This window comes from Palaemon carinicauda, unplaced genomic scaffold (assembly GCF_036898095.1).
Source record: "Palaemon carinicauda isolate YSFRI2023 unplaced genomic scaffold, ASM3689809v2 scaffold165, whole genome shotgun sequence".
NCBI classification, from domain to species: Eukaryota; Metazoa; Arthropoda; class Malacostraca; order Decapoda; family Palaemonidae; genus Palaemon; species Palaemon carinicauda.
The window spans coordinates 149,966-176,713 of record NW_027169203.1 but is presented as its reverse complement, the minus strand read 5'-3'; the positions used below and the strand labels follow the sequence as shown (position 1 = coordinate 176,713).

General features: G+C 36.7%; 2 protein-coding genes across 2 annotated transcripts; one reads left to right on the top strand and one right to left on the bottom strand.

Moving 5' to 3' along the window:
- On the top strand, nt 1-26,748 carry LOC137635729 (uncharacterized). The gene is made up of 3 exons (XM_068368180.1): nt 1-108; nt 3,481-3,679; nt 26,456-26,748. The coding sequence occupies exons 1-3, from the start codon at nt 93-95 to the stop codon at nt 26,571-26,573; spliced, it is 333 nt and encodes a 110-aa protein (XP_068224281.1). The 5' UTR covers nt 1-92; the 3' UTR covers nt 26,574-26,748.
- On the bottom strand, nt 17,965-22,186 carry LOC137635728 (trichohyalin-like). The gene is made up of 2 exons (XM_068368179.1): nt 18,090-22,186; nt 17,965-17,995 (listed from the first exon to the last, which is right to left on the bottom strand). Exons 1-2 carry the CDS (start codon nt 22,184-22,186, stop codon nt 17,965-17,967), a joined length of 4,128 nt encoding a protein of 1,375 aa, XP_068224280.1.

Here is a 26,748-nt window from a genome sequence, read left to right as displayed (position 1 = left end):
TCCTGACTGTGTAGACAGTAGAAGGGTCATTCCTCTCCCAGACACAGGGAGAGGAAGAAGGAATTGTATTTTAACTTGTGATTGTGTGAACAATGAAGGATTTACTGGGTAAGGAGAGACACACTTTACAAGGTTTATTTCTTTTTACTATGTTCTCGCTATTGTTTTATTACTTACAATACTTTCGATTCTAATATATTATGTATTGTAGGTTTCCATGATTGATAGTTAACCATCGAATTTTTTTAGAGGTTTTTTAATGGCGAAGAATTTTTCATGAAAAGACATTTCTCGAAATGCTCTTTTTAGCGTGTGGTGGTGATCCAATAGTCAGTGAAAATGTGAAAAGTTATTAGATGAGTTTTTTCTAGATGTGACTTTTAACTTTTCGATTAACAATAAGACGGTGTATAACTGTAGCTGTGTGGTTTGAGTTCCAAATGGGGACACTGTAATCACCAATAATACAATTCTCTTTCTTTAGGGAACATCCATTGTCTCGCTTCATTAGTTTAAAAGTCCTTGTCCAGCCACGCCCATTAATTAGTCTCTCTCTCTCTCTCTCTCTCTCTCTCTCTCTCTCTCTCTCTCTCTCTCTCTCTCTCTCTCTCTCTCTCTCTCTCTCTCTCTCTCTCTCTCTCTCTCTCTCAGAGCATCAAATCCATGGAAATATTAAATATTCGTAAGTGTATCCCAAGATATGTTATTTGTAAGTTTAGATTAAGTCAGCTCAGCACACATGCACTTACACAGAAGTAAGTGGTTGGTAGAATAAAGGCTTAATTTTGATCTTTAAGGGACTCTATACCACCAATGCTTTGAAATTCAGTCTAAATCAAAGTTGGAAATTACCGTGATAAAAGCCCAAGTAGGAACACGGCTTTTTATTTAAGTTTTTAGAAATTATTCTTGTGAAAACCTTTATAGAAACGATCTATTTTTTATGCAATTCGTGTCTTTTCTCTTATTCCATTAGCAGACGTATAATTGCCTCATTAGTTAATGACCAATTAACTCTTACTGTAAGGGGGATCGGATTCCTTGCCTGTTTTTTGACCAACCAGACAGAACTGGTTTTCTGCATATTTGTTCTTCGTTTAAGAGAACGGACCTACTCGTTGTCAGTGAACTGTGAAATCTAAAAATAAAAAAAGTTTTTAATCTTAAAATGGGAAGCCTTGTTTAGTAATTAATACCAACAGTCTTCGTTTAGTTTTAAGGTAAAGAGTTGAATTTGTTTTGCATTAATTGATTTTGTTACTAAGTGATGTTTACCTTCATGGTTAAAAAAACCTTGTCATTAAGCAACTTGAATCGAAGGCTTGATTTATGGTTAGTGAATTTTGATTAGTTTTGTACCATGTTGCCAAATGTGAAAATTCACTTAAGTACCTAAGTATCTGTGCATTGTTAAATTTGTACTTAATTGGAATATAGTTATAACATAACAACAACAAATGCAGACGCTTCTAGTCCACGGAAGGACAAAGGTCTCAGACAAGTCAATTCATATCTGAGGTTTGGCCAGGTTTCATCACCACGTTGTTCAAATGTGGATTGGTGATGGTGGGAGAGTGGAGACTTGGTCTGATCGCTCACAGAAAGCGGGACAATAACTCTGTAATAATTAGCAACAAAAATATTTATACTTAAAGGTTGGCTATAAATGATCAATGCTTCTGTTTTTTAATCATTATCAAATGAGTGCATATGCTACAACAATTATAATTTCAGTCTAACGAATTGATTGTTCATATTTGACAATGTAGTAAAGAAGGACCAGTGCTCTCATTTTCAAGGTGATAACCTCTGAGTAATTTTGTTTGATTTAATGAAATTTTCAAAGTAATGGTACTTTCAAGGTAATTTTAAGGTAATCTGGACTTTGAGCCTTCTAAATTTTGAAGAAAAAATCAGTCGTTTTAAAGTAATTTTTCTCTTGATTAACACCCTTTTTTCTGTAAACATTACTGCTTTCAATTTTAAATTATGCCATGTCCTCGACTAGGGCTGTCAATTGCCTCCACCTGGTCCTGTCAAAAGCTTTCTGTATAATTTAGAATTTTCCAGCTGTTACATTCTTTCTTAAATCCTACAGTAAGCTGTACAAAAACTGTTTCATTTGCCGGCCTCTTGCTCTTCCCCCTTCTATATTTCTCATAAGGCACAAAAGTTTCTTTTCTCTTCTCATTACATGTCCCAGAAATTCCATCTGCCTCCTCATCAAATTTAGAAGTGATTCTCTCTCTCTCTCTCTCTCTCTCTCTCTCTCTCTCTCTCTCTCTCTCTCTCTCTCTCTCTCTCTCTCTCTCTCTCTCTCTCTCTCTCTCTCCTATTCTGTTACCTCATTAAGTGACCTCATTAAGTGACCTCAACATGACTATCGTTTGTCAATTCCCTTTTAAGATTTTTAGTATTTTAGTCAAACTGATGATATTCATCCTTCTATTAGTTTTAATGAATTCAAAATTCCAAAAAAAAACGATTGTTAATACAGTTCTCACTTTCATAGGCGGTCGTTATAGGTTAAGGAGATGGTTAATCAGATAGTTTTTAGTTGGCTGGGAATGCAAGAGCCTGTGCCCTACGCAAGATGGGGGAATAATAACTAAACCTACCCAGATGGTCATCTAGAATACGAGAGAGAGAGAGAGAGAGAGAGAGAGAGAGAGAGAGAGAGAGAGAGAGAGAGAGAGAGAGAGAGAGAGAGAGAGAGAGAGAGAGAGAGAGAGAGAATGTTCCCTTCGAAAGCTAAACAATGCAAATTTTCATGATTTTGTACTGGAATTAAGTCCAAAAACAGTTCACAGTCCTCAAACCCTTCCCCATATTAAACAGAGAGAGAGAGAGAGAGAGAGAGAGAGAGAGAGAGAGAGAGAGAGGAGAGAGAGAGAGAGAGAGAGAGGGCCTTATTTACGTTTTCGTTCGTATTAATTCACAAATCTATTCCATAACACTTAAAATTTCGATGCTTTATGTAGCTTATACTGACATTTAACTCATTGGTAATTTATGTATAGAGCTTTTTAAACATTACTATATTCCTGCTACTAAGGATACAATATGATACTTATCAAATTTTTATATACGAGGTAACTATTGACAATGAACTTTCTAGAAATTGCAGAGCCCTGCACCTTGTGGCTAACGAGGAACAGGAAACCTGCTTGTTGCAGTAGTAGTAAAAAAGTTAGAAGTAAATTGATAAAATAACTTTAAAAGTTTTGTTTTGGGAAATGAGTTTCCAAATGCATTTGCTTCCCAATTTTTTATTTCTAATAATCATTCAGTTACTGATGCTGTAACAAATCTCTCTCTCTCTCTCTCTCTCTCTCTCTCTCTCTCTCTCTCTCTCTCTCTCTCTCTCTCTCTCTCTCTCTCTCTCTCTCTCATAATACTATAAATGTTATTTTATATGGAATGACTGAATACACTGACGGATAGAATTACTAGAATATTAATTCATTTTCTTTTTTTCAGAGGTTGGACACACTCTCAAATGCCCTTCTGAAGACCACAAGACTCTAGAGCAAGATTATCATCATCATCATCATCATCATCATCATCATCATGCAGGAGCTATATCCCAAAGGAGATTGGCAATCATGGCTGGCCATTCCTCTCTCTTCCCGGCTCTCTGCAGCAACCAAGCTGTAGATATACACTGCATTAATTATAGGTAAGTGGTTAACTAAATAAGATATTTTTTGAGTGTGTGAGAACATTTAAAGTCGAACCTTCCTACTTTTCAGGCTGTTGGAGGATCATTCAGTCTTAAATAACTTTTTGATACTAAATTTCATGATGTTTTGGTTAAATTCTTCCTGCCAGTCCCAATGTACATCCTGTGTCTATAGAACAAATTATTATTATTATTATTATTATTATTATTATTATTATTATTATTATTATTATTATTATTATTATTATTATTATTATTATTATTATTAGTAGTAGTAGTAGTAGTAGTAGTAGTTAAGCTACAACCATAGTTGGAAAAGCTAGATGCTACAATCACGAGGGCTCCAACACGGAAAAATAGTCCAGTGAGGAAAGGAAATAAGAAAATAAGTAAACGATATAAGAAGTAATGACCACTTAAAATGAAATATTTTAAAAACATTAACATCATCAAAACAGGTTTTATTTTTGCATTCTGTGCTCTCTCTCTCTCTCTCTCTCTCTCTCTCTCTCTCTCTCTCTCTCTCTCTCTCTCTCTACTAGTAATATACATTCATTTGCTTGTAGTATGAACAATTCTATTCTAACTTATCCTGGCTTATGTCTCCGGCTTATGTCTCGTCTCACATTTTCACAGACATCTCAATAAGTACTTCCCAAAATATCAACACGGCCACTTTTTTTTTTTACGTTTATGAACTTTATCCAAACTTTTTTTAATTGTTCTCAGTTTATAAAATTGTCCTTTAAGTATGCAACTAAGTCCCACTACTTACATATTAATTTTGTATTAATTTTCAATCTGGTCTTCATTGCACATTTCAAACACAACTTAAATGTTCTTCCTTTTAACATACTGTTCCTCCTTCCTTCCTTCCTTTTCTTTCTTTCTTACTTTCTTTTTTCCTTCCTTCCTTGCTTCCTTTCTTTTACTTACTTTCTATCTTTCTTTCTTCCTTTTTATAGTATCTCAAGCATCATTTGATATCCATGGCTTTCTCCTTGTAACTTTATGTCCCAAAACTTCACTACCAAATGACTGATATAAGTTCTTAATATCACACCATTCTTCATTAATTGTCTGTTCTTCGTCTCTTGAAATCTCTAAGACTGCAAATTGATTCCTACATTCAATTTCAAAGGTTTTTCTGAGCTCACCTTCTAGAAGCTTAGTTGTATCTCTTTCTCCTCTCTCTTCTCTGTCTGCATCTTTTCCCACTTCTATGTGGGGTCGATGTTTCTGGCCAGCTTTCTCCATCTACCTCTGTCCCACACCTCATCACCTTTTAATCCCTTTGATCGAAGGTCATCCTTGATACAATCCTTCCACCTTCGCTTTGGTCTCCCTCTCCTTCGCGTTCCCTGTACCTCCTGTTTTGATGTTGTCATTGTTTTTAAAAATATTTCATTTCAATTATTCATTTCCTTATTTCCTTTCCTCACTGGGCTATTTTACCCAGTTGGAGCTCTTGGGCTTATAGCATCTTGCTTTTCCAACTAGGGTTGTAGCTTATCTAGTAATAATAATAATAATAATAATAATAATAATAATAATAATAATAATAATATATTACCATTGTAGTTTCAATATAGTGTTAAAAATTTGCAATAAAAAACAGTAAATGCCCGGAAATATTTATTCCAGGTTTTTTACCGTTTTAATGTTGGATACATTGACGCAAAGGAGTGATATTACGGTCACCAACCCGTAAAAGATAATAACAGAGTAGGGTAAAAAATAAGTTACCTATATTTTACATGCAAGGCTACACCAGCGATTTTTCTTGGCTCGTCAATCCATCGTCTTATTTACCTCCCCCTGCTTTGTTTGCTATCTGGAGGGACCCATACTGTTATTCTTAATGTCCATCCATTATCTGTCATTCTCATTAATATTGTCACTACTACTGTATAAGGGTTTCACCCTTACCGAAGGGCTCATCAGGTGGGTTTTGCCTGCTTCTACTTTCAAGGTGAAATAGTTGCAGTCTTGGTTCCCACGACCCTCCTCCGCGCTCAACAGAAACCACAGTTCTATAATGCCTATGGGACACAGTATACTAGAAAAAAGTCAGACTTGTTTTATCTGCATTTGTTCACCTGACAAAGAAGCAGTACAAGTGAATCTTCATCAAGGAACAATGCATACTAGAACAACTGTGGCTTTTTCCCTCTGCTGAGTCCATCTTGTAGAATATTCCCTTTAGATATGGAAGACCAGAATCAACTTGGCTTCGACTGTCTCTCTCAATGTGTTTCAATCTAGATAGTTACCATACCCTAGTTCGGACACTTCTCTTCCATTATTCTAGTACAAGGAATCTTCTACTAGGGACACAACTTATTAGAAGAAATCAGCCTGGTTTTTTCTGCATTTGTTCACCTGACAAAGAAACAGTACAAGGGAATCTTTATCAAGGAACAATGCATACTAGAACAACTATGGCTTTTTCCCTCTGCTGAGTCCATCTTGTAGAATATTCCCTTTAGATATGGAAGACCAGAATCAACTTGGCTTCGACTCTCTCTCTCAATGTGTATCAATCTAGATAGTTACCATACCCTAGTTCGGACACTTCTCTTCCATTATTCTAGTACAAGGAATCTTCTACTAGGGACACAACTTACTAGAAGAAATCAGCCTTGTTTTTTCTGCATTTGTTCACCTGACAAAGAAACAGTACAAGTGAATCTTTATAAAGGAACAATGCATACTAGAACAACTGTGGCTTTTTCCCTCTGCTGAGTCCATCTTGTAGAATATTCCCTTTAGATATGGAAGACCTGAATCAACTTGGCTTCGACTGTCTCTCTTAATGTGTTTCAATCTAGATAGTTACATACCCTAGTTCGGACACTTCTCTTCCATTATTCTAGTACAAGGAATCTTCTACTAGGGACACAACTTATTAGAAGAAATCAGCCTTGTTTTTTCTGCATTTGTTCACCTGACAAAGAAACAGTACAAGTGAATCTTTATCAAGGAACAATGCATACCAGAACAACTGTGGCTTTTTCCCTCTGCTGAGTCCATCTTGTAGAATATTCCCTTTAGATATGGAAGACCAGAATCAACTTGGCTTCGACTGTCTCTCTCAATGTGTTTCAATCTAGATAGTTACCATACCCTAGTTCGGACACTTCTCTTCCATTATTCTAGTACAAGGAATCTTCTACTAGGGACACAACTTATTAGAAGAAATCAGCCTTGTTTTTTCTGCATTTGTTCACCTGACAAAGAAACAGTACAAGTGAATCTTTATCAAGGAACAATGCATACTAGAACAACTGTGGTTTTTTCCCTCTGCTGAGTCCATCTTGTAGAATATTCCCTTTAGATATGGAAGACCAGAATCAACTTGACTTCGAATGTCTCTCTCAATGTCTCAATCTAGATGGCTACCATACTCTAGTTCGGGCACTTCTCTTCCATTATTCTAGTACAAGGAATCTTCTACTAGGGACACAATTTACTAGAAGAAATCAAACTTGTTTTTTCTGCATTTGTTCACCTGACAAAGAAACAGTACAGGTGAATCTTTATCAAGGAACAATGCATACTAGAACAACTGTGGCTTATTCCTTCTGCTGAGTCCATCTTGTAGAATATTCCCTTTAGATATGGAAGACCAGAATCAACTTGGCTTCGACTGTCTCTCTATGTGTTTCAATCTAGATAGTTACCATATCCTAGTTTGGACACTTCTCTTCTGCAATTCTAGTACAAGAAATCTTCTACTAGGGACACAACTTACTAGAAGAAATCAGACTTGTTTTTTCTGCATTTGTTCACCTGACAAAGAAACAGTACAGGTGAATCTTTATCAAGGAACAATGCATACTAGAACAAGAGTGGCTTCTTCCCTCTGCTGAGTCCATCTTGTAGAATATTCCCTTTAGATATGGAAGACCAGAATCAACTTGGCTTCGAATGTGTCTCTCAATGTCTCAATCTAGATGGCTACCATACTCTAGTTCGGGCACTTCTCTTCCACTATTCTAGTACAAGAAATCTTCTACTAGGGACACAACTTATTAGAAGAAATCAGCCTTGTTTTTTCTGCATTTGTTCACCTGACAAAGAAACAGTACAAGTGAATCTTTATCAAGGAACAATGCATACTAGAACAACTGTGGCTTTTTCCCTCTGCTGAGTCCATCTTGTAGAATATTCCCTTTAGATATGGAAGACCAGAATCAACTTGGCTTCGACTGTGTCTCTCAATGTGTTTCAATCTAGATAGTTACCATACCCTAGTTCGGACACTTCTCTTCCATTATTCTAGTACAAGGAATCTTCTACTAGGGACACAACTTATTAGAAGAAATCAGCCTTGTTTTTTCTGCATTTGTTCACCTGACAAAGAAACAGTACAAGTGAATCTTTATCAAGGAACAATGCATACTAGAACAACTGTGGCTTTTTCCCTCTGCTGAGTCCATCTTGTAGAATATTTCCTTTAGATATGGAAGACCAGAATCAACTTGGCTTCGACTGTCTCTCTCAATGTGTATCAATCTAGATAGTTACCATACCCTAGTTCGGACACTTCTCTTCCATTATTCTAGTACAAGGAATCTTCTACTAGGGACACAACTTATTAGAAGAAATCAGCCTTGTTTTTTCTGCATTTGTTCACCTGACAAAGAAACAGTACAAGTGAATCTTTATCAAGGAACAATGCATACTAGAACAACTGTGGCTTTTTCCCTCTGCTGAGTCCATCTTGTAGAATATTCCCTTTAGATATGGAAGACCAGAATCAACTTGGCTTCGACTGTCTCTCTATGTGTTTCAATCTAGATGGTTACCATATCCTAGTTTGGACACTTCTCTTCTGCAATTCTAGTACAAGAAATCTTCTACTAGGGACACAACTTATTAGAAGAAATCAGCCTTGTTTTTTCTGCATTTGTTCACCTGACAAAGAAACAGTACAAGTGAATCTTTATCAAGGAACAATGCATACTAGAACAACTGTGGCTTTTTCCCTCTGCTGAGTCCATCTTGTAGAATATTCCCTTTAGATATGGAAGACCAGAATCAACTTGGCTTCGACTGTCTGTCTCAATGTGTTTCAATCTAGATAGTTACCATACCCTAGTTCGGACACTTCTCTTCCATTATTTTAGTACAAGGAATCTTCTACTAGGGACACAACTTATTAGAAGAAATCAGCCTTGTTTTTTCTGCATTTGTTCACCTGACATAGAAAGAGTACAAGTGAATCTTTATCAAGGAACAATGCATACTAGAACAACTGTGGCTTTTTCCTTCTGCTGAGTCCACCTTGTAGAATATTCCCTTTAGATATGGAAGACCAGAATCAACTTGGCTTCGACTGTCTCTCTCAATGTGTTTCAATCTAGATAGTTACCATACCCTAGTTCGGGCACTTCTCTTCCACTATTCTAGTACAAGGAATCTTCTACTAGGGACACAACTTACTAGAAGAAATCAGCCTTGTTTTTTCTGCATTTGTTCACCTGACAAAGAAACAGTACAAGTGAATCTTTATCAAGGAACAATGCATACTAGAACAACTGTGGCTTTTTCCCTCTGCTGAGCCCATCTTGTAGAATATCCCCTTTAGATATGGAAGACCAGAATCAACTTGGCTTCGACTGTCTCTCTCAATGTGTTTCAATCTAGATAGTTACCATACCCTAGTTCGGACACTTCTCTTCCATTATTTTAGTACAAGGAATCTTCTACTAGGGACACAACTTATTAGAAGAAATCAGCCTTGTTTTTTCTGCATTTGTTCACCTGACAAAGAAACAGTACAAGTGAATCTTTATCAAGGAACAATGCATACCAGAACAACTGTGGCTTTTTCCTTCTGCTGAGTCCATCTTGTAGAATATTCCCTTTAGATATGGAAGACCAGAATCAACTTGGCTTCGACTGTCTCTCTCTCAATGTTTCAATCTACTTGGTTACCATACCCTAGTTCAAGCACTTCTCTTCCATTATTCTAGTACAAGAAATCTTCTACTAGGGACACAACTTATTAGAAGAAATCAGCCTTGTTTTTTCTGCATTTGTTCACCTGACAAAGAAACAGTACAAGTGAATCTTTATCAAGGAACAATGCATACCAGAACAACTGTGGCTTTTTCCTTCTGCTGAGTCCATCTTGTAGAATATTCCCTTTAGATATGGAAGACCAGAATCAACTTGGCTTCGAATGTGTCTCTTAATGTCTCAATCTAGATGGTTACCATACCCTAGTTCGGGCACTTCTCTTCCATTATTCTAGTACAAGGAATCTTCTACTAGGGACACAACTTACTAGAAGAAATCAGCCTTGTTTTTTCTGCATTTGTTCACCTGACAAAGAAACAGTAAAAGTGAATCTTTATCAAGGAACAATGCATATTAGAACAACTGTCACTTTTTCCCTCTACTGAGTCCATCTTGTAGAATATTCCCTTTAGATATGGAAGACCAGAATCAACTTGGCTTCGACTCTCTCTCTCAATGTGTTTCAATCTAGATAGTTACCATACCCTAGTTCGGACACTCCTCTTCCATTATTCTAGTACAAGGAATCTTCTACTAGGGACACAACTTACTAGAAGAAATCAGCCTTGTTTTTTCTGCATTTGTTCACCTGACAAAGAAACAGTACAAGTGAATCTTTATCAAGGAACAATACATACTAGAACAACTGTGGCTTTTTCCCTCTGCTGAGTCCATCTTGTAGAATATTCCCTTTAGATATGGAAGACCAGAATCAACTTGGCTTCGACTGTCTCTCTCATTGTGTTTCAATCTAGATGGTTACCATACCCTAGTTCGGGCACTTGTCTTCCATTATTCTAGTACAAGGAATCTTCTACTAGGGACACAACTTATTAGAAGAAATCAGCCTTGTTTTTTCTGCATTTGTTCACCTGACAAAGAAACAGTACAATTGAATCTTTATCAAGGAACAATGCATACTAGAACAACTGTGGCTTTTTCCCTCTGCTGAGTCCATCTTGTAGAATATTCCCTTTAGATATGGAAGACCAGAATCAAACCTGCTTCGACTGTCTCTCTCAATGTGTTTCAATCTAGATGGTTACCATACCCTAGTTCGGGCACTTGTCTTCCATTATTCTAGTACAAGGAATCTTCTACTAGGGACACAACTTACTAGAAGAAATCAGCCTTGTTTTTTCTGCATTTGTTCACCTGACAAAGAAACAGTACAAGTGAATCTTTATCAAGGAACAATGCATACTAGAACAACTGTGGCTTTTTCCCTCTGCTGAGTCCATCTTGTAGAATATTCCCTTCAGATATGGAAGACCAAAATCAACTTGGCTTCGAATGTGTGTCTCAATGTCTCAAACTTGATGGCTACCATACTCTAGTTCTGGCACTTCTCTTCCACTATTCTAGTACAAGAAATCTTCTACTAGGGACACAACTTACTGGAAGAAATCAGCCTTGTTTTTTCTGCATTTGTTCACCTGACAAAGAAACAGTACAAGTGAATCTTTATCAAGGAACAATGCATACTAGAACAACTGTGGCTTTTTCCCTCTGCTGAGTCCATCTTGTAGAATATTCCCTTCAGATATGGAAGACCAAAATCAACTTGGCTTCGAATGTGTGTCTCAATGTCTCAAACTAGATGGCTACTATACTCTAGTTCGGGCACTTCTCTTCCACTATTCTAGTACAAGGAATCTTCTACTAGGGACACAACTTACTATAAGAAATCAGCCTTGTTTTTTCTGCATTTGTTCACCTGACAAAGAAACAGTACATGTGAATCTTTATCAAGGAACAATGCATACTAGAACAACTGTGGCTTTTTCCCTCTACTGAGTCCATCTTGTAGAATATTCCCTTTAGATATGGAAGACCAGAATCAACTTGGCTTCGACTGTCTCTCTCAATGTGTTTCAATCTAGATAGTTACCATACCCTAGTTCGGACACTTCTCTTCCATTATTCTAGTACAAGGAATCTTCTACTAGGGACACAACTTATTAGAAGAAATCAGCCTGGTTTTTTCTGCATTTGTTCACCTGACAAAGAAACAGTACAAGTGAATCTTTATCAAGGAACAATGCATACTAGAACAACTGTGGCCTTTTCCCTCTGCTGAGTCAATCTTGTAGAATATTTCCTTTAGATATGGAAGACCAGAATCAACTTGGCTTAGACTGTCTCTCTCAATGTGTTTCAATCTAGATGGCTACCATACTCTAGTTCGGGACCTTCTCTTCCACTATTCTAGTACAAGAAATCTTCTACTAGGGACACAACTTACTAGAAGAAATCAAACTTGTTTTTTTCTGCATTTGTTCACCTGACAAAGAAACAGTACAGGTGAATCTTTATCAAGGAAGAATGCATACTAGAACAAGTGTAGCTTCTTCCCTCTGCTGAGTCCATCTTGTAGAATATTCCCTTTAGATATGGAAGACCAGAATCAACTTGGCTTCGACTGTCTCTCTCAATGTGTTTCAATCTAGATGGTTACCATACCCTAGTTCGGGCACTTCTCTTCCATTATTCTAGTACAAGGAATCTTCTACTAGGGACACAACTTATTAGAAGAAATCAGCCTTGTTTTTTCTGCATTTGTTCACCTGACAAAGAAACAGTACAAGTGAATCTTTATCAAGGAACAATGCATACTAGAACAACTGTGGCTTTTTCCTTCTGCTGAGTCCATCTTGTAGAATATTCCCTTTAGATATGGAAGACCAGAATCAACCTGGCTTTGACTGTGTCCTCAATGTGTTTCAATCTAGATGGTTACCATAACCTAGTTCGGACACTTCTCTTCCATTATTCTAGTACAAGGAATCTTCTACTAGGGACACAACTTATTAGAAGAAATCAGCCTTGTTTTTTCTGCATTTGTTCACCTGACAAAGAAACAGTACAAGTGAATCTTTATCAAGGAACAATGCATACTAGAACAACTGTGGCTTTTTCCCTCTGCTGAGTCCATCTTGTAGAATAATCCCTTTAGATATGGAAGACCAGAATCAACCTGGCTTTGACTGTGTCCTCAATGTGTTTCAATCTAGATGGTTACCATAACCTAGTTCGGGCACTTCTCTTCCACTATTCTAGTACAAGAAATCTTCTACTAGGGACACAACTTATTAGAAGAAATCAGCCTTGTTTTTTCTGCATTTGTTCACCAGACAAAGAAACAGTACAAGTGAATCTTTATCAAGGAACAATGCATACTAGAACAACTGTGGCTTTTTCCTTCTGCCGAGTCCATCTTGTAGAATATTCCCTTTAGATATGGAAGACCAGAATCAACTTGGCTTCGACTGTCTCTCTCAATGTGTTTCAATCTAGATAGTTACCATACCCTAGTTCGGGCACTTCTCTTCCACTATTCTAGTACAAGGAATCTTCTACTAGGGACTCAACTTACTAGAAGAAATCAGCCTTGTTTTTTCTGCATTTGTTCACCTGACAAAGAAACAGTACAAGTGAATCTTTATCAAGGAACAATGCATACTAGAACAACTGTGGCTTTTTCCCTCTGCTGAGCCCATCTTGTAGAATATTCCCTTTAGATATGGAAGACCAGAATCAACTTGGCTTCGACTGTCTCTCTCAATATGTTTCAATCTAGATAGTTACCATACCCTAGTTCGGACACTTCTCTTCCATTATTTTAGTACAAGGAATCTTCTACTAGGGACACAACTTATTAGAAGAAATCAGCCTTGTTTTTTCTGCATTTGTTCACCTGACAAAGAAACAGTACAAGTGAATCTTTATCAAGGAACAATGCATACTAGAACAACTGTGGCTTTTTCCCTCTGCTGAGCCCATCTTGTAGAATATTCCCTTTAGATATGGAAGACCAGAATCAACTTGGCTTCGACTGTCTCTCTCAATATGTTTCAATCTAGATAGTTACCATACCCTAGTTCGGACACTTCTCTTCCATTATTTTAGTACAAGGAATCTTCTACTAGGGACACAACTTATTAGAAGAAATCAGCCTTGTTTTTTCTGCATTTGTTCACCTGACAAAGAAACAGTACAAGTGAATCTTTATCAAGGAACAATGCATACTAGAACAACTGTGGCTTTTTCCCTCTGCTGAGTCCATCTTGTAGAATATTCCCTTCAGATATGGAAGACCAAAATCAACTTGGCTTCGAATGTGTGTCTCAATGTCTCAAACTTGATGGCTACCATACTCTAGTTCTGGCACTTCTCTTCCACTATTCTAGTACAAGAAATCTTCTACTAGGGACACAACTTACTGGAAGAAATCAGCCTTGTTTTTTCTGCATTTGTTCACCTGACAAAGAAACAGTACAAGTGAATCTTTATCAAGGAACAATGCATACTAGAACAACTGTGGCTTTTTCCCTCTGCTGAGTCCATCTTGTAGAATATTCCCTTCAGATATGGAAGACCAAAATCAACTTGGCTTCGAATGTGTGTCTCAATGTCTCAAACTAGATGGCTACCATACTCTAGTTCGGGCACTTCTCTTCCACTATTCTAGTACAAGGAATCTTCTACTAGGGACACAACTTACTAGAAGAAATCAGCCTTGTTTTTTCTGCATTTGTTCACCTGACAAAGAAACAGTACAAGTGAATCTTTATCAAGGAACAATGCATACTAGAACAACTGTGGCTTTTTCCCTCTACTGAGTCCATCTTGTAGAATATTCCCTTTAGATATGGAAGACCAGAATCAACTTGGCTTCGACTCTCTCTCTCAATGTGTTTCAATCTAGATAGTTACCATACCCTAGTTCGGACACTTCTCTTCCATTATTCTAGTACAAGGAATCTTCTACTAGGGACACAACTTATTAGAAGAAATCAGCCTTGTTTTTTCTGCATTTGTTCACCTGACAAAGAAACAGTACAAGTGAATCTTTATCAAGGAACAATGCATACTAGAACAACTGTGGCTTTTTCCCTCTGCTGAATCCATCTTGTAGAATATTTCCTTTAGATATGGAAGACCAGAATCAACTTGGCTTCGACTGTCTCTCCCAATGTGTATCAATCTAGATAGTTACCATACCCTAGTTCGGACACTTCTCTTCCATTATTCTAGTACAAGGAATCTTCTACTAGGGACACAACTTACTAGAAGAAATCAGCCTTGTTTTTTCTGCATTTGTTCACCTGACAAAGAAACAGTACAAGTGAATCTTTATCAAGGAACAATGCATACTAGAACAACTGTGGCTTTTTCCCTCTGCTGAGTCCATCTTGTAGAATATTCCCTTTAGATATGGAAGACCAGAATCAACTTGGCTTCGACTGTCTCTCTATGTGTTTCAATCTAGATGGTTACCATATCCTAGTTTGGACACTTCTCTTCTGCAATTCTAGTACAAGAAATCTTCAACTAGGGACACAACTTATTAGAAGAAATCAGCCTTGTTTTTTTTGCATTTGTTCACCTGACAAAGAAACAGTACAAGTGAATCTTTATCAAGGAACAATGCATACCAGAACAACTGTGGCTTTTTCCCTCTGCTGAGACCATCTTGTAGAATATTCCCTTTAGATATGGAAGACCAGAATCAACTTGGCTTCGACCGTCTCTCTCAATGTGTTTCAATCTAGATGGTTACCATACCCTAGTTCGGGCACTTCTCTTCCATTATTCTAGTACAAGGAATCTTCTACTAGGGACACAACTTATTAGAAGAAATCAGCCTTGTTTTTTCTGCATTTGTTCACCTGACAAAGAAACAGTACAAGTGAATCTTTATCAAGGAACAATGCATACTAGAACAACTGTGGCTTTTTCCCTCTGCTGAGTCCATCTTGTAGAATATTCCCTTTAGATATGGAAGACCAGAATCAACTTGGCTTCGACTGTCTCTCTCAATGTGTTTCAATCTAGATGGTTACCATATCCTAGTTCGGACACTTCTCTTCCATTATTCTAGTACAAGGAATCTTCTACTAGGGACACAACTTATTAGAAGAAATCAGCCTTGTTTTTTCTGCATTTGTTCACCTGACAAAGAAACAGTACAAGTGAATCTTTATCAAGGAACAATGCATACTAGAACAACTGTGGCTTTTTCCCTCTGCTGAGTCCATCTTGTAGAATATTCCCTTCAGATATGGAAGACCAAAATCAACTTGGCTTCGAATGTGTCTCAATGTCTCAAACTAGATGGCTACCATACTCTAGTTCTGGCACTTCTCTTCCACTATTCTAGTACAAGAAATCTTCTACTAGGGACACAACTTACTGGAAGAAATCAGCCTTGTTTTTTTTGCATTTGTTCACCTGACAAAGAAACAGTACAAGTGAATCTTTATCAAGGAACAATGCATACTAGAACAACTGTGGCTTTTTCCCTCTGCTGAGTCCATCTTGTAGAATATTCCCTTTAGATATGGAAGACCAGAATCAACTTGGCTTCGAATGTGTCTCTCAATGTCTCAATCTAGATGGCTACCATACTCTAGTTCGGGCACTTCTCTTCCACTATTCTAGTACAAGAAATCTTCTACTAGGGACACAACTTACTAGAAGAAATCAGCCTTGTTTTTTCTGCATTTGTTCACCTGACAAAGAAACAGTACAAGTGAATCTTTATCAAGGAACAATGCATACTAGAACAACTGTGGCTTTTTCCTTCTGCTGAGTCCATCTTGTAGAATATTCCCTTTAGATATGGAAGACCAGAATCAACTTGGCTTCGAATGTGTCTCTCAATGTCTCAATCTAGATGGCTGCCATACCCTAGTTCGGGCACTTCTCTTCCATTATTCTAGTACAAGGAATCTTCTACTAGGGACACAACTTATTAGAAGAAATCAGCCTTGTTTTTTTTGCATTTGTTCACCTGACAAAGAAACAGTACAAGTGAATCTTTATCAAGGAACAATGCATACTAGAACAACTGTGGCTTTTTCCCTCTGCTGAGTCCATCTTGTAGAATATTCCCTTTAGATATGGAAGACCAGAATCAACTTGGCTTCGAATGTGTCTCTCAATGTCTCAATCTAGATGGCTGCCATACCCTAGTTCGGGCACTTCTCTTCCATTATTCTAGTACAAGGAATCTTCTACTAGGGACACAACTTATTAGAAGAAATCAGCCTTGTTTTTTCTGCATTTGTTCACCTGACAAAGAAACAGTACAAGTGAATCTTTATCAAGGAACAATGCATACCAGAACAACTGTGGCTTTTTCCCTCTGCTGAGTCCATCTTGTAGAATATTCCCTTTAGATATGGAAGACCAGAATCAACTTGGCTTCGAATGTGTCTCTCAATGTCTCAATCTAGATGGCTGCCATACCCTAGTTCGGGCACTTCTCTTCCATTATTCTAGTACAAAGGAATCTTCTCCAAGGGACACAACATAAGAAAAGAAGTTAGACTTGTTTTTTCTGCATTCAATCACCTGACAAAGAAACAGTACAGGTGAATCTTTGTCAAGGAAGAATGCATACTAGAACAAGTGTAGCTTCTTCCCTCTGCTGAGTCCATCTTGTAGATTTTTCCTAAGTATCCAGAATAGATTACTGCTGCCGCTCAATCTCAGGCTTCATCACCCACTGCTGCTGTTCCTTCTGTTAATGGTGCTGCTTCTTTTTCAGCGGCTCCTGCTTTTTTCTTATTTCATTTTTAGCTCCTTTCTTCTTTCCTCCTTTTTTCCTTCTTTCTTCTTTCCTCCTTTTTTCCTTCTTTTTCCTTCTTTTCTTTCCTTCGTTTTCCCCCTTCCTTCCTTATGTTTTAATTTTGTAGCCTTTTTATTTTTTGGATTATTCTTATTTTATAGATTTTCATTTTTGGGGGACCGTACTTTCCAAATCCCCCCTTTTTTTATATTTTATTTTTTTCTTTTTATAGATTTTTTTTTTATTTTTTTCTAGTGTTTTTAGTTTCATATATGAGATGCTTACTCAAAATTACATCCCATTCCCGTGTGAAGACTCACTAAACTTTCAAGGAGTCCTATTCTCTCGTCCTTGTCCATATTTTCATTTTGTAATTGCTCTATCCTTCTTCTCATTTCCTTGATTTCAATCTCTTTATCTTTGAGATCGGTGCGATCTCTTAGGTGTTTTTCTACGAGTTTCTCATACATTTCAACTATGTTTTGCAGCATTTTTTCATATTCCTCTATTTCTTCAGCCATTTTATTTATTTGCTCTTTACTGTGCTCTCTTTCTTCCTCCAGTTGACGAAGAATCTTCTCTTTTTCTTCCAGTTCACGAAGAATCTTCTCATTTTCTTCCATCTGAATTCGATTTTGTTCCTTCAAATTATTCATCACTTTTTCTTCAGCCATTTTATTTATTTGCTCTTTACTGTGCTCTCTTTCTTCCTCCAGTTGACGAAGAATCTTCTCTTTTTCTTCCAGTTCACGAAGAATCTTCTCTTTTTCTTCCATCTGAATTCGATTTTGTTCCTTCAAATTATTTATCACTTTTTCTTCAGCCATTTTATTTATTTGCTCTTTACTGTGCTCTCTTTCTTCCTCCAGTTGACGAAGAATCTTCTCTTTTTCTTCCAGTTCACGAAGAATCTTCTCTTTTTCTTCCATCTGAATTCGATTTTGTTCCTTCAAATTATTTATCACTTTTTCTTCAGCCATTTTATTTATTTGCTCTTTACTGTGCTCTCTTTCTTCCTCCAGTTGACGAAGAATCTTCTCTTTTTCTTCCAGTTCACGAAGAATCTTCTCTTTTTCTTCCATCTGAATTCGATTTTGTTCCTTCAAATTATTTATCACTTTTTCTTCAGCCATTTTATTTATTTGCTCTTTACTGTGCTCTCTTTCTTCCTCCAGTTGACGAAGAATCTTCTCTTTTTCTTCCAGTTCACGAAGAATCTTCTCTTTTTCTTCCATCTGAATTCGATTTTGTTCCTTCAAATTATTTATCACTTTTTCTTCAGCCATTTTATTTATTTGCTCTTTACTGTGCTCTCTTTCTTCCTCCAGTTCACGAAGAATCTTCTCTTTTTCTTCCAGTTCACGAAGAATCTTCTCTTTTTCTTCCAGTTCACGAAGAATCTTCTCTTTTTCTTCCAAATGAACTTCATTTTCCTTCTTCAAACGACTAATCTCCACTTTTTCTTCGGACCTCAGATCTCCTTTGCTTCTCCGTTGTAATTGCCATCTTTGAATATCCTCCATATAGTGGCTGAAGTCCCTCTGAAGATTTTGAGCTATCGATAGGAGCTTTTCTTGTCCTTCTTCATCAGCTGGAACTTCGTTGCTAAAGTTTTTGTAGCTTGTTGGGTGTACTAGCAGCTCCTCTTCTATCTTCCGACGGAATGTTTCCATTCGGGCATTTATCATATCCTGCGTTCTTTCTTCCACCCGGTTAATCTCATAAGTAACTTTGGCGTCCATTTTATTATGAAATGCTTCCATTGCTACATACTCTTTCTTCTCTTCCAGGAATTCTATTTCCTTTGGTTCATTGGGCCCAGTAGGCTGTTTTTGTTTACTCTTGGGCCGTTCATTCGGACACCAGCACTGCTGGAATTGGAGTACTGCCTTCTGGAGGGCAGATCCCCTGGCCCTTTTAAGGAGGACCTGATGACCTGCTAAATGGGCTCTAAGTGGCATATTCTTTTGCTCGATCGGGATTTCTCTCAAACGATTTTGGATGCCATTCAATAGGTCCTGAACTATGTTACTCCTCAAGTCAAGATGGCTATGTTTCTCTGTGCCAAGGAAATGCACCCTCTCTGTTCCAGACGAGTTTGTGTCGTAGTGTTGTTCTTTCGTCTCTTCGGGAACATACGCTACGCTTTCCACTTCAAACGTATCCTCCAAGTTTTGGTCAGTTGGTTTCCGATGGTCCTCCGTTTCCTCTAATAGTATAGACTCCAATTTAAGTAGGTCCTCACCTATGTTTTCTATTTTTGTGTTAGGGTCATGTTGCTTGTCGAGTTTATTTGTCAGACATTCATTGCTTCCTCGTATTGTTTCGACCATATCTCTGAGCTGTCCCTCTCTTCTATTTACGTCGTCGATAAGTCCTTCTTCTTCTAGCAATTCCACTATCCAACAACCAAGTTCTGATCTTGTTTCCATCAGCTCACATTCCTTCATAAACAATTCATCTTTCAGCTGTCTTATTTCACCTACTTTATCTCTCATATGCTCCCTTTCTACCTCCAGTTCATGAATAATATTCTGTCTGTCTTCCAGCAAAATTTCATTTACTCTCTTTAATCGATTCATCTTTCTTTCTTCTTTTGTCTGACCTTTTTTCTCTTTACTGTGCTCTCCTTCTTCCACAAGTTCACGAAGAATCTTCCCCTTTTCTTCCTCCAGTTTACGAAGAATCTTCTCTTTTTCTTCCAAATGAACTTCATTTTCTTTCTTCAAACGACTGATCTCCACTATTTCTTCAGCCATTTTACTTATTTGCTCTTTACTGCGCTCTCTTTCTTCCTCCAGTTCAAGAAGAATCTCCGCTTTTTCTTCCTCCAGTTTACGAAGAATCTTCTCATTTTCTTCCATCTGAATTCGATTTTGTTCCTTCAAATCATTCATCTTCACTCTTTCTTCAGCCATTTTATTTATTTGCTCTTTACTGTGCTCTCTTTCTTCCTCCAGTTCAAGAAGAATCTCCGCTTTTTCTTCCTCCAGTTTACGAAGAATCTTCTCATTTTCTTCCATCTGAATTCGATTTTGTTCCTTCAAATCATTCATCTTCACTCTTTCTTCAGCCATTTTATTTATTTGCTCTTTACTGTGCTCTCTTTCTTCCTCCAGTTGACGAAGAATCTCCGCTTTTTCTTCCTCCAGTTTACGAAGAATCTTCTCATTTTCTTCCATCTGAATTCGATTTTGTTCCTTCAAATCATTCATCTTCACTCTTTCTTCAGCCATTTTATTTATTTGCTCTTTACTGTGCTCTCTTTCTTCCTCCAGTTGACGAAGAATCTCCGCCTTTTCTTCCTCCAGTTTACGAAGAATCTTCTCATTTTCTTCCATCTGAATTCGATTTTGTTCCTTCAAATTATGCATCTCCACTCTTTCTTCAGCCATTTTATTTATTTGCTCTTTACTGCGCTCTCTTTCTTCCTCCAGTTCAAGAAGAATCTCCTCTTTTTCTTCCTCCAGTTTACGAAGAATCTTCTCATTTTCTTCCATCTGAATTCGATTTTGTTCCTTCAAATTATTCATCTCCACTCTTTCTTCAGCCATTTTATTTATTTGCTCTTTACTGTGCTCTCTTTCTTCCTCCAGTTCACGAAGAATCTCCGCTTTTTCTTCCTCCAGTTCAAGAAGAATCTCCTCTTTTTCTTCCAGTTGACGAAGAATCTTCTCATTTTCTTTCTCCAAACGATACATATTTATTTCTTCAGACGCAAGATCTCCATTACATTCCTCCTGCATCCGCCATCTTTGAACATCTTCCTGATGGCGGGTGAAGTCCCTCTGAAGATTTTGAAGTACCGATAGGGTTTTCTCATGTCCTCGCGTGTCAGGTGGGACTTCGTTGCATTTGTTGAAGTTTGTTAGGTATAGTGGATCAAAACTGGCTTCCAGCATATCCCGAATCCTTTCCTCTAGCTTTTTAGACTTGCTTTCAAATCCAATATCTATTTTATCATAAAGCTCTTCTAATGCCATTTCTAATTTCGACTTTTCCACCTCCTTGCTCCAGGAATCTCTTTCAGGACACACTTCTTCGGGACATTTTTCTTCAGGCTGGTCATCTTTTCTCACATCTTTTTCTGATTCTTGCTTTTTCAGGATCACGTCTTTTGAAACGCCTATTTCCATTGGTTCATTGAGCCCAACAGGCTGGTCTTGATTTCCATTGGGCCCTTCATTCCGACACATGCACTGCTGAAATTCGAGCACTGCCTTCTGGAGGGCAGATCCCCGAGACCTTTTGAGGCGGTCCTGATGACCTGCTAAATGTGCTCTTAGTGCCAGGTTCCTCCCGTGTATGGGTATATCTTTTAAATCCTTTTGGATAGCAGTTAATAGGCTCTGAACTATGTCACTCCTATGGTTAGGATAGGCTAGGTTCACTGTAGACATGAATTGCAAGTATTCTGTTTGATCCAAGCTTGCGTTGTTATGTTCTTCCTGCTCTTCGGGAACACACGCTACGCTTTTTACTCCCAAGTTATAGTTCGAATCAACATTAACAATATCTTCAAGTGTGTACAAGTTTTGGTCGGTTAGTTTCTGATCACTTACCTTCTCATCGCACATCCCATCCATTCCCTGAAGAGTTAATTCAATTTCCATGAGAATATTTTCCATTTTGTTTAGGGAATGTAAGATTCTTCGACTGGATGTTAAGTCCTCTTTTATTTTTCCTTGCAATTTCAATTGCTCTATTGCGAATGGATTATCTTCCTGCTCAGTCTCCCGTCTACCTAATACCTTAATAGTTTCTACAACTTTAAATTGTTCAACAAGTTTATCCTCGAAGAGAGAGAGATTCCTCTCTGTTATAAAATATATCACTGTTCTGAACAGTGCAAATAGCTTATTTCCAGAACCACAGACAATAAAACTTCTTGTATTAGCCATTATGTTGTTTGCTCTGAAACACTGCTTGAGATAGCTATGATTTAAAAAACAAAAACAAAAACAACAACCCACTCCAGGGGAATCGGGAGCTCCGAGAATGCTCTCCATTTGGGATCTGACATCCTCAAAGTCTTCATAGCTTTCCTCAACGATTCCTGAAAACCTGCAGCCAAGGAAGGAATACTTCCCTGACGTAAGAATGAAAGAGTTCTACCAAAGATTTCCGAAGACCTAGACTCAAGAAGAGTTTCCGAAAGAAGCCTTCAAAGTCTTCAAAGCTTTCCTCAACGATTCCTGAAAACCTGCAGCCAAGGAAGGAATACTTCCCTGACATAGAGAATGAAAGAGTTCTACCAAAGATTTCCGAAGACCTAGACTCAAGAAGAGTTTCCGAAAGAAGCCTTCAAAGTCTTCAAAGCTTTCCTCAACGATTCCTGAAAACCTGCAGCCAAGGAAGGAATACTTCCCTGACATAGAGAATGAAAGAATTCTGAAAGAATTCTACCAAAAAAGTAGTAGTCTTCAGCGCTTCCGTAAACGATTCTTGAAAACCTGCAGCCAAGGAAGGAATACTTCCCTGACATAGAGAATGAAAGAATTCTGAAAGAATTCTACCAAAAAAGTAGTAGTCTTCAGCGCTTCCGTAAACGATTCCTGAAAACCTGCAGCCAAGGAATATATAGGAGATGAGGATGAAATATAAGAAAATTATCGATTAAAATCATTTATTGTGACAAATTAATTGATAAACACTTGTAAGAATTAAATTTTTTATCGAGTTTTCTTGGAGATTTGAAAAGATCGCTAACTGACAAATTGCTTTCCTTCCAATTCCTTCTTCCATTGGCGTTAATCTGCTCCAGGGTGTTGATGCTCTCTCTCTCTCTCTCTCTCTCTCTCTCTCTCTCTCTCTCCTGCAGGAGGTTTTGACGTAATCTTTCTAACAAATAAAATAAGCAGAAAAATTAATATATGTAGGTAATAATAATAATAATAATATTAATAATGATGATATTAATAATGATAATAATAACGATTCTCATTACTGATTATATATATATATATATATATGTATATATATATATATATATATATACACACAGTATAGGCTATATATATATATATATATATACAGTATATATATATATATATATATGTATATATATATATATATATACACACAGTATATATATATATATATGTATATATATATATATATATATATATATATATATATATATACAGTATATATATATATATATATACAGTATATATATATATATATATATACAGTATATATATATATATATATACAGTATATATATATATATATATATACAGTATATATATATATATACACACAGTATATATATATATATATATACACACAGTATATATATATATATATATATATCTATATATATATATACAGTATATATATATATATATATGTATATTTATATATATGTATATTTATATATATATATATATATATATACTGTATATATATATATATATATAATCAGTAATGAGAATGTTATCATTATTATTATCATTATTATCATTATTATTATTATTATCATCATTATTATTATTATTATTATTATTATTATTATTATTATAATGCAACCTTATGGAATATTATAATTCATTAAGAATATACTCGATAATAAAAGACCTAGCCGGAGAGAGAGAGAGAGAGAGAGAGAGAGAGAGAGAGACTTTCCCACAAATCACAGGAACTTTCGTATATATCTGGAAGACCTAGGCCTACATGGCTGAGAACTCTGAAGCGCGAAGGGAGAGGAGATGAATGGCTCTCTCTCTCTCTCTCTCTCTCTCTCTCTCTCTCTCTCTCTCTCTCTCTCTCTCTCTCTCTCTCTCGTATATATACGTTCCTTCAGACTCGAGTTTCTCACATGACCAAGATTCAACATTTCCCTTTGCAATCACAACCATTCTGACCAAAGTTACTCTAAAACATACGTTTCTTCAGACTCAAGTTTCTCACATGACCAACATTCAACCTTCCTCTTTTCAATCACAACCATTCTGACCAAAGTTACTCTTAAAACATACGTTCCTTCAGACTCGAGTTTCTCACATGACCAAGATTCAACATTTCCCTTTTCAATCACAACCATTTGGACCAAAGTTACACTAAAACATACGGTCCTTCAGACTCGAGTTTCTCACATGACCAACATTCAACCTTTCCCTTTTCAATCACAACCATTCTGACCAAAGTTACTCTAAAACATACGTTTCTTCAGACTCGAGTTTCTCACATGACCAAGATTCAACATTTCCCTTTTCAATCACAACCATTTGGACCAAAGTTACACTAAAACATACGGTCCTTCAGACTCGAGTTTCTCACATGACCAACATTCAACCTTTCCCTTTTCAATCACAACCATTCTGACCAAAGTTACTCTAAAACATACGTTTCTTCAGACTCGAGTTTCTCACATGACCACCATTCAACCTTTCCCTTTTCAATCACAACCATTCTGACCAAAGTTACTTTGAAACAGATGTTCCTTCAGATTTGAGTTTCTCACATGACCACCATTCAACCTTTCCCTTTTCAATCACCTGTTTGCAGAGGTCGATCTCCTACTAAATATATTATTCTAATTCACCTTGCCTCCATTCTTCTCTATTCACAGCATCATCCAATTAGCGTTCTTCCTTCGTTTCATTTCCAGTCACCCTCTGCATTTCAGGCAACTTCAACATTACTTCGTCCATTTTTGTAGTAAATAAAAATTGACACAGTTCTAGATACAACTAATAATATTCTTAAATCCTTCTGAAACACTTACCACCGTCTTCACCCTAAATATAAGTACACTCTGGCATACTATTCTATCTTATTTCTCTTCCTCTTGTGTTGTTCAAGTTTTGATAGTTTATATAGGAGATATTTATTTTGATGTTACTATTCCTAAAATATTTTATTTTTTCTTGATTCCTTTCCTCAGTGGGCTATTTTCTGTGTTGGAGCCCTTGGGCTTATAGCATCCTGCTAGGGTTGTAGCATAGCAAGTGATGATAATAATGATGATAATAAAAGGGTCTGTTCCTCTGTGTCATCTCAGAGTAGGGTTCTAGTTGTTAATGCTAAAGACTGTTTTCTTTACATTGTTTTTTAGGATATAGGGACCCAAATATATTTGTGTTCGAAAATACGATTACTAAATATAATATCAACGTTTTACTAAATATCAGTATTTCCCCAGTTTGTATTGTACACTAAACCACTTAAATACATATACTGTATCTCACTTGTGATACTTTAAAAGACCTCACATTTCCCATTATAGACTATAGTTGACAATGATATAGAATTTTCAATTGGCAATTTAGATTCCATTCCAAATGCAGTCAAATTGTTACTATTTCCAGAACCATATTTTGCAAATTGTCGTTCAGTCACACCATAAACGTTTTTCACATAAATCATGGATTTTTCTATACATTCTATTCATCACATTCATGTGTAAAATGGGCTGGTTGTCTCGTCATTTAAAGCATAAACAATTATCTTTCTTTACTCTCTAATAAGTATAAATTTTAATCAATAATCTCAATTTATTTTAATGTTGTTACTCTTAAAGATTTCAGTTTCCTTTCCTCACTGGTGTATTTTCCCTGTTGGAGCCCCTGGGCTTCTAGCATTGTAGCTTAGCAATTAATAATATTTTTTATTTATGAATTTTGTCATATCTGGATATTTTATTCCTATACTGCACAATTTATTTTTAACCTTGCCAAACAATTACATAATATTTCCTAGAATATATCCCATACATAATTCGATGATCTCCTAAAATTTCGTGTCCATATCAGAACTTGCTTAGCAATAAGTAATTTATCAGTTTTATTTGGCTAATAATTATTTGTCATTTTATATGCTTAAGTAAATGCATGTATAACTTTTCCAGACCATTTGGTTAATTTGCATATAATTGATACACACTTTGTATGATTCTTGTATATATACATTAATAACTTTTCCAGTTTTCTTTGGCTAAATATTATGAATGTCACATATGCTTTCAAGTATACAGTACATGCATAACTTTTCCAGGCTACTTGGCAAATTTGCATTTTTTTGTCCATATTCTATGCATACGCATAAGTATTCCAGTCCATTTGGCTAATCCCTATACAGGTGATTCTCATTTTCTATGTCATATATGCCTGACAGGATAGCTGATTCCCATTTTCTATGTCTCAAGTATATATACATAAACTTTCCAGAAATGGTTGGAATCCTGTGTTCCCAGCTGCAGATTGGGGCATACCTGGAACACCGCATCACCTCTTCCCCGGCCGGTACTGGAGGAGTCTGGAAGCAGCCCCATACCACCATCAGTGAGGGGGGGACCCTTGTCGCTCATCCCTGGTACTAAAAGGTCTGCAAACCTATCTTTAAAAAATGGAAAACAAAATAGCTAAAGGCAACTCAAGAGGCAAAATTGACCACTCATTGATCTCTTAAACACCATTTTCTATGCTGTATCTGTGAGAAACCTTCAAATAAAATAAACTTG